Consider the following 13,720-nt stretch of genomic DNA (forward strand, 5'->3'; position numbering starts at 1 on the left):
ATTTTTTGTATTTTTTTTTAGTAGAGACGGGGTTTCACCATGTTGGCCAGGCTGGTCTCGAACTCCTGACCTCAGGTGATCCACCCACCTTGGGCTCCCAAAGTGCTAGGATTACAGGCGTGAGCCATGGTGCCCAGCCCTAAAATTTTTAACAATTCCTCAATATAGTAAAATATCCATTGTTCAAAAATATCCATTGTTCAAATTTCCCCAATATCTTTTTTTTTCCCAGTTGGGTTAAAATTTGGCTCCAAACAAGGTCTGCACGTTGCGTTTTTGTGCTGTCTCTAAAGACTCCCTTTCTTTTTTTCATGTAATGCTTTTGTTGAGGAAACCAGGCAGCTTGGAAGGATGAGCCTGGGGGAATGAGGGAGAGGGAGAGAGGGAGCAGGGAGGAGAGAAGGATGGGTGTCCAGATAGACATGCCATCCATGCTGGGGCACACAGGCAGAATGTGGAGGCCTGTCTCCCTAACTGGGAGGGGAGGCCAGGGCTGCTGAAGGGTGGGGCCCAACCCTGGGCACCCCCACTTCCCCCCTGCCGCATCCAACTGCTGGAAGTGATGGAAGACAGAAAGATGGCCTGAGTCAGGAGCAGGGGCAGAGCTCAGGTTGTTGAGGGGTCCCGCTGCCCACGTCAGACTGGAGGTGAGGGACGGGCGGGGCCTGACAGCAGGCCTGGAAGGAACAGGATGTCTATGCTAGAGAGGGAGGGAGAGGACAGTGCCAAAACCCAGCTCCTGGCCAGTCCCCAGCTCCTCCCTGCCTGGCCCTATCTATCCCAGGATCCCCTCTCTGGCCTCCCAGCTATGATCTACCCCGGGGCTCAGACATCAGGCGCCTTCACAATGCCGGTGGTCAGTGGTCCAGGTCCCTTGTTCTGCCTTCTCCTCCTGCTCCTGGACCTCCACAGCCCTGAGACGGGGCGTCCTCAGGTTTGAGTACAAGCTCAGCTTCAAAGGCCCAAGGCTGGCATTGCCTGGGATTGGAATACCCTTCTGGAGCCATCATGGAGGTGAGGGGCAAGGGTGGGGACCAGCCATGCCCAGGTCCCTCAAAGTGCTGGAGGGGCTGTGACTTGGTGGGGAGTGGGTCTGTCACAGCCATCCTCTGTCCAGGGTGGGGCAAGGCCTGGGACAGTGCCAGGCACCTCAGGACCCCTTCCAGGCTTGTTTCCTGCTCCACCCCCTCAACACCCCCCACCTCTGCCCAGGCTGTTTCTCCTCTGCCTCTCTGCTTCCCTGCCCCAGGACTTCTCTCTTCTCCTCTGCCTCTCCTTGGACCCCTGCCCTTCCTCTGCCTCATGCTCACACACTAAGTCCCAGGCACACAGAAGGCAATGTGGACCAGCACAAACCTCCACTCTCCCGGCTCCATCCCGGTGGGCCTGTGGCTGGCCATGAGAACTGGGGGCTACCTGGAGGGAAGCATCCTCATCCCAGGCGAGTGGGCACCAGCCCTTCCCTGTATGTGTGTTGTGGGTGGAAGCAGGCAAGAGAGCATCTTAGCCCATAGGTTTGTGTTCAGGGACTTCCAAACCCAGACCTACAAAGAGTGTGTCTTCTACCAGATCTTGTTCCAAAAAGGATTTGTGATGATGGAACTACACGATAGAGGGGAACTTACTTACATTAGGAATGAGCAAGAACAATGAGGATTAGAGTGGAGCATGAAATAGTCTAGGAGCATGGCTTCCAAAACATATGCTGTGAGGTCTGTTCACCTCAGAGTTGGGCCATGGATTTAATTCTGAGCCTCTTAGCAGGCAAAGCAAAGATAGAAAGCAGATCGGCTGTGGATTTCTGTCTATAAAATGTGAGTTCTTGGTCAGGCACAGTGGCTCACACCTGTAATCCCAACACTTTGGGAGGCCAAGGCGGGTGAATCACGAGGTCAAGAGATCGAAACCATCCTGGCCAAAATGGTGAAACCCCGTCTCTACTAAAAATACAAAAATTAGCTGGGTGTGGTGGCACACGCCTGTAGTCCCAGCTCCTCAGGAGGCTGAGTCAGGAGAATTGCTTGAACCTGGGAGGCCAAGGTTGCAGTGAGCTGAGATCCTGCCATTGCACTCCAGCCTGGGCACAGAGCCAGACTCTGTCTAAAAAAAAAAAAAAAAAAAAAAAAAAAAAAGATGTGAGTTCTGAGAAATGGCACAATTCCTAACTAAAGCCAGGACAAAATATCCCCTTTTTTTTTTTTTTTTTTTTTTTTTTTTTTTTTTTTTTTTTTTCAGATGGAGTTTCACTCTTGTTGTTGCCCAGGCTGGAGTGCAGTGGCGTGATCTTGGCTCACTGCAACCTCCACCTCCCAGATTCAAGCGATTCTCCTGCCTCAGCCTCCTGAGTAGCTGGGATTACAGGTGCGTGCCACCACACGCAGCTAATTTTTGTATTTTTGTTGGTTTTTTTTTTTTTTTTTTGAGACGGAGTCTCGCTCTGTTGCCCAGGCTGGAGTGCAGTGGTGTGATCTTGGCTCACTGAAAGCTCCATCTCCCAGGTTCATGCCATTCTACTGCCTCAGCCTCCCAAGTAGCTGGGACTACAGGTGCCTGCCACCACGCCCAGTTAATTTTTTGTACTTTTAGTAGAGATAGGGTTTCACCTTGTTAGCCAGGATGGTTTCGATCTCCTGATCTCGTGATCCGCCCGCCTGGGCCTCCCAAAGTGCTGGGATTACAGGCAAGCCACCGCGCCCAGCATAATTTTTGTATTTTTTAAGTAGAGACGGGGTTTCACCATGTTGGCCAGGCTGGTCTCGAACTCCTGACCTCAGATGATCCACCCGCCTCGGCTTCCCAAAGTGCTGGGATTATAGGTGTGAGCCACCACGCCCGGCCCAAAATATCCCTTTAAGATGATAGGCCCTGTCAGTAGGGTTTCTTCCAGTCCTCCTTCATAGAGACACAGGAGGTAACGAAAAAGTGGGCTGTTTCTCACAGCACCAAGCTGGGCCCTGCCTCAGGACCAGGATGGCAAAGCTTATACAACACTCGCTGCTGTGTGCCTTGCCAAGTCTGGGTGTCACAGATCATGTGAGGGAGCAGAGGCACCCTCTCCAAGATCACCCAGTGATGTGTGCATTGTCTATTCATTCATTCGTTCACCCTGATGCTCCTCTGTGCCCAGCCCAGAGATACCGGGCAGAGTCAGGCTGAAGGAGCCCATGGTCTGGGGCAAGGCCTCACCCACAGGCCTCGTAAGGCTGAAAGCCTTCTGCAAGGATTTCAGAGGCAGTGACAGCTTCCAGAGGCCTTGGGACTTGTGGCCTTGCAGCTCTGAGCCTCCCTACCCCCATCCCTGGCCTTTATAGAGCAAACAGGCTGGATTAGCAGCCTCCAGAACATCCTGGCAGAGTCTGGGCCCTGGGCCAGGTTCCAGGCTGGCAGGTTGGAGGGTGGGGAGCGAGCTGGAGTAGGGCCTCTGAGTTCCCTGCCCCCAGTTCCTGCCAAGACTGCCTCAGTTTCTCTCCCATTCCTTCTTCCTACCATGCAGGGCTCCTTCCTCCCCACCCCACCACCACCAGTGACAATTCTCACACACACACTCCATCCTGCACTCTTTCATCACCGTCCTGTGGGCCGGTTCTCACCTCCGCACCTTTGCTTTCCTGCTTTCCTCACCTTGGAATGCCCCGTAGGTCCTGTCCACCAGGAAACTCTGGCCTCATTTGGCCACAGCCTAGAGTCTTGGGCCTTCTTGCAGTTACTCCCTCCTAAAGTGCTCTCCTGTGTTCTGTGGTCTCAGGCACTTCCTTTTTTGTCACAAGGCCTCAGTTTCCTCATCTGAGAAATGGGAAGAGTTAGACACAAATCTCTCTCATGGTGGAAAAAGCTTGCGCTTTGGAGTCATACGGAGCTGAATTCCATTCAATCCACTTAGTTCCTTAACTTTTCTGAGCCTCACTTTCCTCATCTGTTAGATGGGGTCTTATAAAAACAGACAATACACACTGCGGTGAGGCTTCACTGACGACGTGGATGGTGCTGGCATTCATTGCCCTCCCCAGCAAAGGCCCCTCCAGCTGTGCTGGGCTCTGACTCCTGCTTCCCTGGCTGGCCGGTTATTTAATGGCAGGCCTTGGCATTGTCTCCTCCTCTTCCGGGAGCCCAGCCCGGGCCAGTGAGAGAGAGTGAAGGGGGAGCTGGGGTATAGTGGGGCCTGGGGCTTGAGCTGCCCTGGTCCACAGACGCCATCCTGGGCCTGGAGGAAGTGCGGCGGACGCCATCCCTGAAGAACCGGAGTGGCGCCGTGTGGAGCAGGGCCTCAGTCCTCTTCTCTGCCTGGGAAGTAGAGGTGTAGATGAGGGTGACGGGACTGGGGCGCCGGGGAGCCCAGGGCATAGTGAGTGTCCTCTCCCAGAGCTGACAGAGTGGGGTGGGTCAGGGAGGCGGGTGTTGAGCCCCGGGGCCCCAGTATCCCACACGGTTCCCTGAGCTGAGGGGCTGGGGACCTGCAGGCCGTGTGGTACACCCGGGGCAGAGGCCATGTAGGCTCTGTCACTGGCGGGCTGGCCTCGTGGGACGGCATCGGGATCTTCTTTGACTCCTCGGCAGAGGATACCCAGGTGCCTAGTGGTCTCCTGCCTGCCAGCCCGCCTGCCCGCCCACGCCCTCCCCCTCCCGCCATGCCCGCGGCTCAGGCTGCTTCTCACCTCCCTGCAGAACAGTCCTGCCATCCGTTTGCTGGCCAGCGATGGGCACATCCCCTCTGAGCAGCCTGGGTAAGGGCCTGTCTGGACTGACCACTCACCTCCATTTTTGCATTGGAAGGGGCCCATCCCCCCTATCCAAGCCCCAGCCCCAGCCTCCACCAGCGGAGGGCCCACCCTCCCAGGGCCGCCATCCTTGCTGGACTCCCTCACTCAGCTGAAATCCACCCCGCTGAGGCTTGATTCCTTCGACCCAGCAGCCCCAGGTGAAATGACACAGGCTGGGGCCTGTGATGAGTATCAGCTCATAACAATTAGAGTAATTGCCTGCATTTATGGAGTGAGTTGACTATATGCCAGGCACAGCACCAAGCCCTTCTCATTTATTGTCTTAGTTAACCCTCATAACATTGTTACCAGGTCTTTCCAATTACCGTCCTCATTTTAGAGATGGGAACACTGGGGTTTGGAGAGATGAGATGGCTTGCCCAAGGTCACACAGCTCGGGGCACAAACCCAGGTGGCTGCTCTGGTGCTGGCTTCTCCCCTGCCCTGTGCTGCCTCCCTCTTGGCGGAAGGCGGCACTGTCAGACGCTCTGCTGTGAGTAGCCAGAGGTGTCCAGAGACACTCAGCATTTAACACTCTTCTCCTGACTCTCCAGAGCCTGCTGAGCCGACCCATCAGGGAGGCAGCCTGGTCACATTGTCCTTGGCTGCCGGGACATGTCCAGGTCATCCGTCCTGAGTCAGCTGCATTCTGAGCCCCAGCAGCTGGGAGAGGCAAGGGAAGCCAGAGGCACTGGGGACTTGGAGTTTAAAAGAAGGAGGAGGGAGAGGCCAGGCACAGTGGCTCATTCCTGTAATCCCAGCATTTTGGGAGACTGAGGCAGGCTAATCACCTGAGGTCAGGAGTTTCAGACCAGCCTGGCCAACATGGTGAAACCCTGTCTCTACTAAAAATTAATAAAATTAGCCGGGTATGGTGGCGAGCACCTGTAATCCCAGCTACTCAGGAGGCTGAGGCAGGAGAACCGCTCGAACCCAGGGGGCAAAGGTTGCAGTGAGCCAAGATCATGCCACTGCACTCCAGCCGGGGCAACAGAGCAAGACTCCGTCTCAGAAAAAAAAAAAAAAGAGAGAGAGAGAGAGAAGAAGGAGGGAGGTAAGGGTGATAGGACGAAGGTGATAGGTGGGTCTGGGGGATGGAGGGCAGAAACTGCATTGTTGGTCCAGGCCTTTGTCCCCTTAAGGAAGGGCCACAAGGAGGCCCCTGCCCCTTCTGTAAATCCAAGTCCCAACACTCCGTCAGGCAGGGCTTGCTTCCCCTGCCCCTCTCTCTTCTGCCAAGGGAGCAGGCTACAACAAGGGAGACTCAAGCTAGACAAGGTACATGTCCCATGCCAGCTCGCCCAGCGGAAAAGGAGGTTGCACAGCAAATCTGGGCAGAGTGGCTTCTGGGACTGCCCTCACTGTCCAGGCCTTGAGTCCTGTATATCATGGCTGGATTCCAACTGCCCACAAGGGCCAGGCATGGTGGCTCACCCTGTAATCCCAGCACTTTGGGAGCCAAGACAGGCAGATCACTTGAGGTCAGGAGTTTGAGACCAGCCTGACCAACAATGTGAAACCCCATCTGTACTAAAAATACAAAAATTAGCCGGGCATGGTAGTGCATGCCTGTAGTCTCAGCTACTTGGGAGGCTGAGGTGGGAGGATCACTTGAGCCCAGCAGGCAGAGGTTGCAATGAGCCACAACTGCACCATTGCACTCCAGTCTAGGCAGCGACTCTTTCTCAAAAACAAACAAATGAACAAACTGCCCACAGGGATGGAGCCAACCGAGTGCTTGGCTCCTGTCATCGGGACTTCCGAAACTGGCCACACCCCTTCAGAGCATGGATCACCTACTAGGGGCAGAGGCTGCGCGTGAGTCACCCTTCCTGCTTCTGACAGGGCTCTGAGTTACAGAGCTGCTATGTATGCGTGCCCACGGCCCCAACACACTAGTGCCTGTGACACCACGTGAGGTCCCTGGCACACACGGGCCAACATCCATGGGATCCTCCATCCCTACACAGAATCCTAACAGTCACCCAGAGCACATACATGTAAGGGCTCACGTGAGACCAGGAGTGCGGGTCACCTCCATGCCATTCTGATACCAAGCCCTAGGGCCACCTGCCCTCCCATGTCCAGGGGAGCCAGGGAGTCAGAGGTAGGGACACCCCCCACTGCTCACTCCCTCTGTGTCCCTCAGGTGTCCTTGAACAGTGGCCTCACTCCCAGTGGTCCAGATGAGTTCCACGTGGATGTGGGGCCCCTGCTTTTGGTCCCTGGAGGTTTCTTTGGGGTCTCAGCAGCCACCGGCACCCTGGCAGGTGAGGATCCCACTGGACAGGTAAGAGCAGAAGGGCAGTGACAAATGAATCACCCTCAGCACACCTTCTAAAGAGCACTGGGGTGGCGTCAGCCACTTCACCACGTGACCTGGGCCTCCATGACCCTTGGGAGAAGTCATGTCTGCCTTGAGACTTGCAAGTCTCAAATGGGATAAAACAAGAGAAGCTTTGATTTCAGTGCTGGCCACATAAGTGCCCCTAGCTGGGAGCTTCGGAACAAGTGGAAGACAGACAGCAAGGAGGGACATTTAGGAAAATGGAGCAAAAAGATGTGACGCCATGGAGAGTCCATGGAGGGTCCCACAGTGGGAAAGCCGAGGGCAACCAGAGCATGGGAGTCCTTGAATGCCAGGACCTTGGTCTTGTTTCTGAGGAGGAGAGTGACATGGTCAGAGCTATGCTGGAAAGGTGGCCACTGTGCAGTTGCTACTACCAGTAGCAGCTGTGCTCTGGGGGCCTGAGAGTGTCAGTTGGTCTGCTGCCATGGCTCTAGCCCAGGATGTTTTGGGATCGTCCAGTTCTGCCACAGGGGCCTGCCTCTGACTGAATGTGAGGTTCAACCCTCACCACCCACCCATCTACCTGTCAACCCTCACACCTTTCCTATGAAGTGAGCAAGACAAGCATCAGACGGTGGCCCAAAGTCACCCCTCTTGCTTCGGCGGGATATCATGGCAGTGAGGGTGAAGGCTGAGCGAGGGGGCTGCTGGGTGGAGGGGTCTTACTTCTCCTTCATCTGTCCCTTTCCAGATGATCATGACGTCCTGTCCTTCTTGACCTTCAGCCTGAGTGAGCCCAGCCCAGAGGTGATGCCAGCCCTGGCCTACCTGGGAATGGCAGCCCAGGGACCCTGCCCTCACCCATGTCATGGTGCCCTCAGACCTGCCATTCCAGCCCTTACTTCCACCTGGCCTCTGAGCTCGGCTCAGGCCAGACCTTGTGCAGGGCAGTGCTGCGGGCCAGGCCCGGTCTGCAAGGCCTTGCAGGCTGGCTGGCTCAGGCTGTGACATTACAGTTCAGAGCGATCAGTGTCAGGTCTCAAAAGGCACAGGTGGCTGTGGGAGCACAGAGGAGGGGTCCCAACCAGCCAGGGGGTCAAGGAAGGCTGCCTGGAGGAGATGAGCTTAAAAGAGCAGCGGATCAGCACATACAGGCTTGAGGCCACAGCAGGGAGGGAAGATGGTGGGGATCTGAGTGAAGGCAGAACTCAGAGGGCTGGAAACTGCAGGGCCAGATGGCCAGGGAGGAAGGCTGGGCTCGTGGGGAAGCCTGTGGGAAGGCTCCCCTCGCCTCTGGATCTCCCATGGGTTTGGGGCCCGACTTTCTGTCTTCCTCGCCTAGGTTCCCCCTCAGCCCTTCCTGGAGATGCAGCAGCTCCACCTGGCAAGGCAGCTGGAAGGGCTGCGGGCAAGGCTGGGCTTGGGCACCAGGGAGGATGTAAGTCCAAAGTCAGACTCTGAAGCTTAAGGAGAAGGTAGGGACCGAGAGAGCGGGCAGGTGGCGCCCATCTGAGTGTCACAGCGTCCTCCATCCTTATGACCAGGAGTCCTTTAATCAGTAGGGAAACTGAGACCTGAGGAGGCCACATCTAAGCAGGCCTTGGGCCCAAGTGTTCTGTCCTTATCCCCACCTTACCACTCAGACTCATTTTCCAGGAGAGGGTCTTGGAGGCAGCAGCCACACCTTCTGGCACCCCTCTCCAAGAAGCCCCCCCAAAGATAAGATAGGCTGTGTTACCCCACCATGGCTGGCTGCCCATCCCAGCTCTGCCCTAATCCCCAGGGGAAAGGCTCTTTGACCTGGAGGAGACGCTGGGCAGACACAGCCGGATCCTGCTGGCTCTGCGGGGTCTCTCCCAGCAGCTGGCCCAGGCTGAGAGACAATGGAAGAAGCAGCTGGGGCCGCCAGGCCAAGCCAGGCCTGACGGAGGCTGGGTGAGAAGCCCCACAAGCATCCAAGGCTCCACCTGCGGGCCTGAAAGAGGAGCAAGCACTGTAGTCAGCAACTAGTCTCTCCTAAGGCCTGGAGGGAAAGGAGGGCAGAGATGAAATGCTGCAGGTCACAGGATGGGGCAGGGCAGCATGCAGGATGGCATCTCTGCACAAGCAAATGCGCACGGGGCTGGGGCTGAGGCTGGGGCTGGGGAGAGGAGATGCCAGATATTTGGACTCGACTCTGTAGATGAATGACAGAAATAGACTAGGTGCTAATTTGCATGTAGCTTCACATGCGATTTGCATAGGGCTTGCTTAATGCTCAGTTGCACCAGAAGCCTCATTTCATCTCCATTGCCATCTGGCTCCTCCCCCAGGGAGTCATGCCTTGGGTCATGCCCAGCCTGGGGGCCTGAGAGTTAAACTCAGCCAAGGTGTTAGATACTGGGCAGAGGAGGCCAGCAGCTCTTGTGGGCTTTGCTGGGCTCTGACAGCTCGAGGTTTTAATCTTGTGTCAGAGCAGCTTAGGCTGGGCTGCTAGTGTGGGGAAGAGGGGAGGGGACTTATACTCTAGGGCCAGGCCTCTCTGATCCTACCCCCAGGCCCTGGACGCTTCCTGCCAGATTCCATCCACCCCAGGGAGGGGTGGCCACCTCTCCATGTCACTCAATAAGGCAGGGACCCAAACACTGAGTGTTGACCAGCACTGGCTCCAGCTTGGCTGGTGCCCTGGGCGAACCGGGACAGGGAGGACTGGGCTGGGCCTCTGCCTCCTTCAGGGGACAGAACCACTTTTAGAAGGGAGAGGTATTTTGGCTTGGTGTGGTGGCTCACACCTGTAATCTTAGCACTTTGGGAGTCCAAGGCAGGCAGATCACGAGGTCAAAAGATCAAGACCATCGGGCAGATCACAAGGTCAAAAGATCGAGACCATCCTGGCCAACATGGTAAAACCCCGTCTCTACTAAAAATACAAAAATTAGCTGGGCATGGTGGCATGCGTCTGTAGTCCCAGCTACTCGGGAGGCTGAGGCAGAAGAATCGCTTGAACCCGGGAGGCAGAGGTAGCGGTGAGCTGAGATTACGCCACTGCACTCCAGCCTGGCCGCAGAGCAAGACTCCATCTCAAATAAATAAATAAGAAGGGAGAGGTATTTTGAGAAAACCCTGAAGTGGCCACTGTTGGGAGGAAACAACCACCCCTGGGGAGAGGGGTGTGAGTGGAGGGGGAATGGGGAAGCCCTTATGGATGAGGTCAGAGAAACACAGTGCGTCCAAATAAGGAGGCCCTGGTAATCTGGGAAGGCCTCTGGAAGGAAGAGGCTGCAGTGCCACTGGGAAGGTGGGCTCTGAGAAGAGAGGGGCTATGTCCTGGGCCCTAGACAAGAGGCTGCCCCTCCTGCAGGACTCTGCCAAGGTCGGTGCCCTGCTCCACGGACAGTGGACTCTGCTCCAGGCCCTGCAAGAGATGAGGTAAGGGACTGGGTGAGGACCCCTCCACCACCTTGTTTCTCTGCCTGAAGTTCCTCCATTAGCCCTTCATTCCTTCCATCATTTCCTGAGCACCCAGCACACAGCCTGTCAATTGGAAGGGCTGGGGGTGGAGTTAGGTTTGTTGAGTTGACTTGAATTTAATTGAATCAAGTTTAATGTTTTGCAAGTCCTAGTTGAAAAGCAATTCTCTCCCAGAGAAGCCCATTATGAAGGCCCCCTCAGACACTCCCACCCTCAGGAAGGTTAAGAAATCTGAGCATTCCTTCAATGGCAGCTTCTGGGATGAGGGGCATTTTGATGGGGGCTCTTGGAGAGGGAGCACAGCCAAGATCAGACCAGTTGGAGGAGGCAGTCCCTGACTTGTTTTTGTGCCCCCATTAACTTCCTGGTATCCCACTCTAGGCCGGGCCGCTGGAGCCCTGGGGGCTGGGGGAGTCCTGGGGATGTTGTGGAGGAGGCATGCATCCCAGCCTGAAGCCTAAAGCCCCACTGTACACACACAGCTAGATGCCTAGGGTTGAGGGTGGAGAGGCACCTAGATGAGAAGAAGGAAAGGAGTTAAATCCCCAGGGGCTGGGGATGGAAGGCAGAGCAGGGGAGCCTGGGGTTGACACAGATAGTTTTAGGGAGATCTTTATCTGAGCTAAAGTCTCAGGATCTAGAAGAAGGTTGGAGGTGAAAAGACCAGCCCCCAAGAAGGGGCCCCATGGATGGTACCTGTTCTCCATCCATGTGCTGCCCCTGGGGAGATGGGAAATGATTAGGCCATTTGGGTGGAAGCAGAAGAGGTAATGAGTCATCTTACTTGGTTTCCACCCCCGATTAGGGATGCAGCTGTCCGCATGGCTGCAGAAGCCCAGGTCTCCCACCTGCCTATGGGCACTGAGCATCGTTTCTTAGAGCTGGGCCACATCCTGGGCCTCCTGCAGAAGGAGCTTCGGGGCCCGGCGGTGAGGGGGAAGCAGTGGGGAGCATGGGGTCCCCAACCTTGACATCTGGGCTCAGCCACCCTTCTTCCAGCACTTCAGCAGCCCCAAGCCCTCCTGCCTTTGCCCTCCCCTCCCAGGACTGCTGGCAAGCACATCTGTGCCTGCGTCAGTGTCTGTGTGTGCGTGCATACGTGCCAGCACACATCTCATCTTTTCTCTGTCCTCTTTCCTCTCTGGAGAGTCCCACAGACTCAGCACCAGCAGGGCCCTGGATACACCTCGATCCAATATCCAACGACCAGAGGGGAAATGGGGTGGGCTGTGTCCAAGATCATTCAGAGTCCAGTGGTGGAGTCAGCGCTTCCCCATGCCCTGTCCCATCCTCGTTCCCTCGCCCTCACCCTGCTCACCCTGTCTTTGGCTCTCTACTTCTCTCTTTCTCTTCTCTTGAAACCTGGGCCCCTTGATGATCCCAGGCCCCAGGCCTTCCCAGCTGTTCCCACAGATGCAGCCATGGGAGCTGGGGTGGGGGAGGCAGCTTTGTACACTGCCCCCTCTCCAAGTTCCCTGGATGAGAGCCAGGACGCCCCAAGCCTGGGGAAAGGAAACGGAGCATGCACATGGCCTAGATTCCAGGTCCCCCGCTCCTTCTGGGTAAGAAGCTAAGCTAGGACCTTAGACTTTCCCCTTTCAGAAGGCAGCGGCCAAGGCCCCCCGCCCACCTGGCCAGCCCCCAAGGGCCTCCTCGTGCCTCCAGCCTGGCATCTTCCTGTTCTTCCTCCTCATTCAGACTGTAGGCTTCTTCGGCTACGTGCCCTTCAGGTGGGCCACCCTGTGAGCAGGACTTCCCACAGCACTGGCATCTCTTGGTTCTCAGCTATAGCCATTGGATTTAGGAGAGGGGACACTTCAGCCCAGAGGGGACTTGCCCAGTCCCCAAATCACAAAGAGCACAGTGCAGGATAGGGCCCATTCTCTCACCAAGCACTACTGCCCACCTGCTTGGCCCCCAGCCCCATCTGGGTCCTGCTGTCACGGAGCTCACTCGCACAGGTCTAACTGACCCTGTGTAGTCAATGCTTTGATGTTAGGAAGCTGAGGGGCTACGAGAGTACAGGAGAACACACTTGACCCCCCTTGGTTAGGGAATCAACCTGGAAGGGACATTTAATATGGTCATTAAGGTGACTAGGAGTTTTCCACCCTGACAAGATAGGTAAAGGCATAGAGGCAGAGGGAACAGCATGAGAAAAGTTAGGGAGGCATGAGAAAAACATAATATTTTAGAGAAAAAGTGGCAAGTTCAGTAGTGTTGGAGCAAGGGCAGGACCATTTTGTGAAATTGGGCAAAGAGATCTGAAAAAGTGAGAGGAGGTCACTAGTTTTGCTTGGCGTGTGTTTGAATGAACGTGCACCATTTAGAGATGTGGGGTGTGCTAAAGGCCTCAGCAATGAGACTGACAATCTTTGTTGGTGGAATTTCAAGACAAGAAGAGTCCGTGTGGGCTGGACTGGTCCTGGAGGAGGAGTAAAATGAGCTAAGCTTTAAAAAGCACAAGGTGGAAATGCTCACAGGCTTCAGCACATGCACAGGAGTGCAGTGGTGGCAATCAGCCTGGAGCCACTGGGACAGACCTTACATGCCGGGGGCGGGAAGCGTGGACCATATGCGGCAGGCCAAAGGAGCCACAGAAAGTCCAAGAAACGGGAGATTGTGGTGCAGTGAGTGTAGCAAGGTAAGTATGAGAGTCTTGGTTTTTCAAAAGCCCATAAAGGAGAGACGTAAGTAACCTGTAACCTTCTCTCTGGCAGCAGGCAGGAGCTGAACAAGAGCCTTCAGGAGTGTCTGTCCACAGGCAGCCTTCCTCTGGGTCCTGCACCACACACCCCCAGGGCCCCGGGGATTCTGAGGAGGCAGCCTCTCCCGGCCAGCATGCCTGCCTGACCCACCTCAGAGCCTGCTTTGCATCACTGGGAAGCAGGCAGTGTCTTGGGCGGGGGCTTGGTCAGTATCCTCTCCGTCTGGGTGCCCAGCTCCCACCCACACCTGAGCTTTTGGCATGCTCCCACCTTATTAAAGGTTATTTCCCTCTCCCCATGCTGTGATATGCTGGTCTTCTTTCCAGCCTCACCCTAATCTCTGTGAAGTAGCTACTCAGCTACTTCTGAGTAGCTGGCTGGGAGTGTACTCCAAGCAGGCAAGGAGGCCAAGGCCTGGCTTATCCTCCAAAAGACCGGATACCCCACAGGCTTTGAACCCTCGGCTATGGAGGGAAAGACAGCCATGACTGTATATAATTCTGTCCTCAAATTCA

The 13,720-nt window shown here is 55.7% G+C and overlaps 1 protein-coding gene across 1 annotated transcript; it reads left to right on the plus strand.

Annotated features, from left to right (window-relative positions):
* The first annotated feature begins 847 nt into the window (after positions 1-847).
* Positions 848-13,489, plus strand: LMAN1L (lectin, mannose binding 1 like). The gene is given in 15 exon segments (XM_003267220.2): positions 848-930; positions 932-1,014; positions 4,188-4,342; positions 4,458-4,565; positions 4,663-4,721; positions 6,476-6,575; positions 6,907-7,027; positions 7,799-7,854; positions 8,390-8,522; positions 8,831-8,982; positions 9,585-9,656; positions 10,388-10,455; positions 11,303-11,426; positions 12,100-12,227; positions 13,221-13,489. Coding segments are annotated over 15 exon segments (1,572 nt in total). The 3' UTR covers positions 13,351-13,489.
* The last annotated feature ends 231 nt before the right edge of the window (positions 13,490-13,720 follow it).

Source organism: Nomascus leucogenys, chromosome 6, assembly GCF_006542625.1.
Source record: "Nomascus leucogenys isolate Asia chromosome 6, Asia_NLE_v1, whole genome shotgun sequence".
NCBI lineage: Eukaryota > Metazoa > Chordata > Mammalia > Primates > Hylobatidae > Nomascus > Nomascus leucogenys.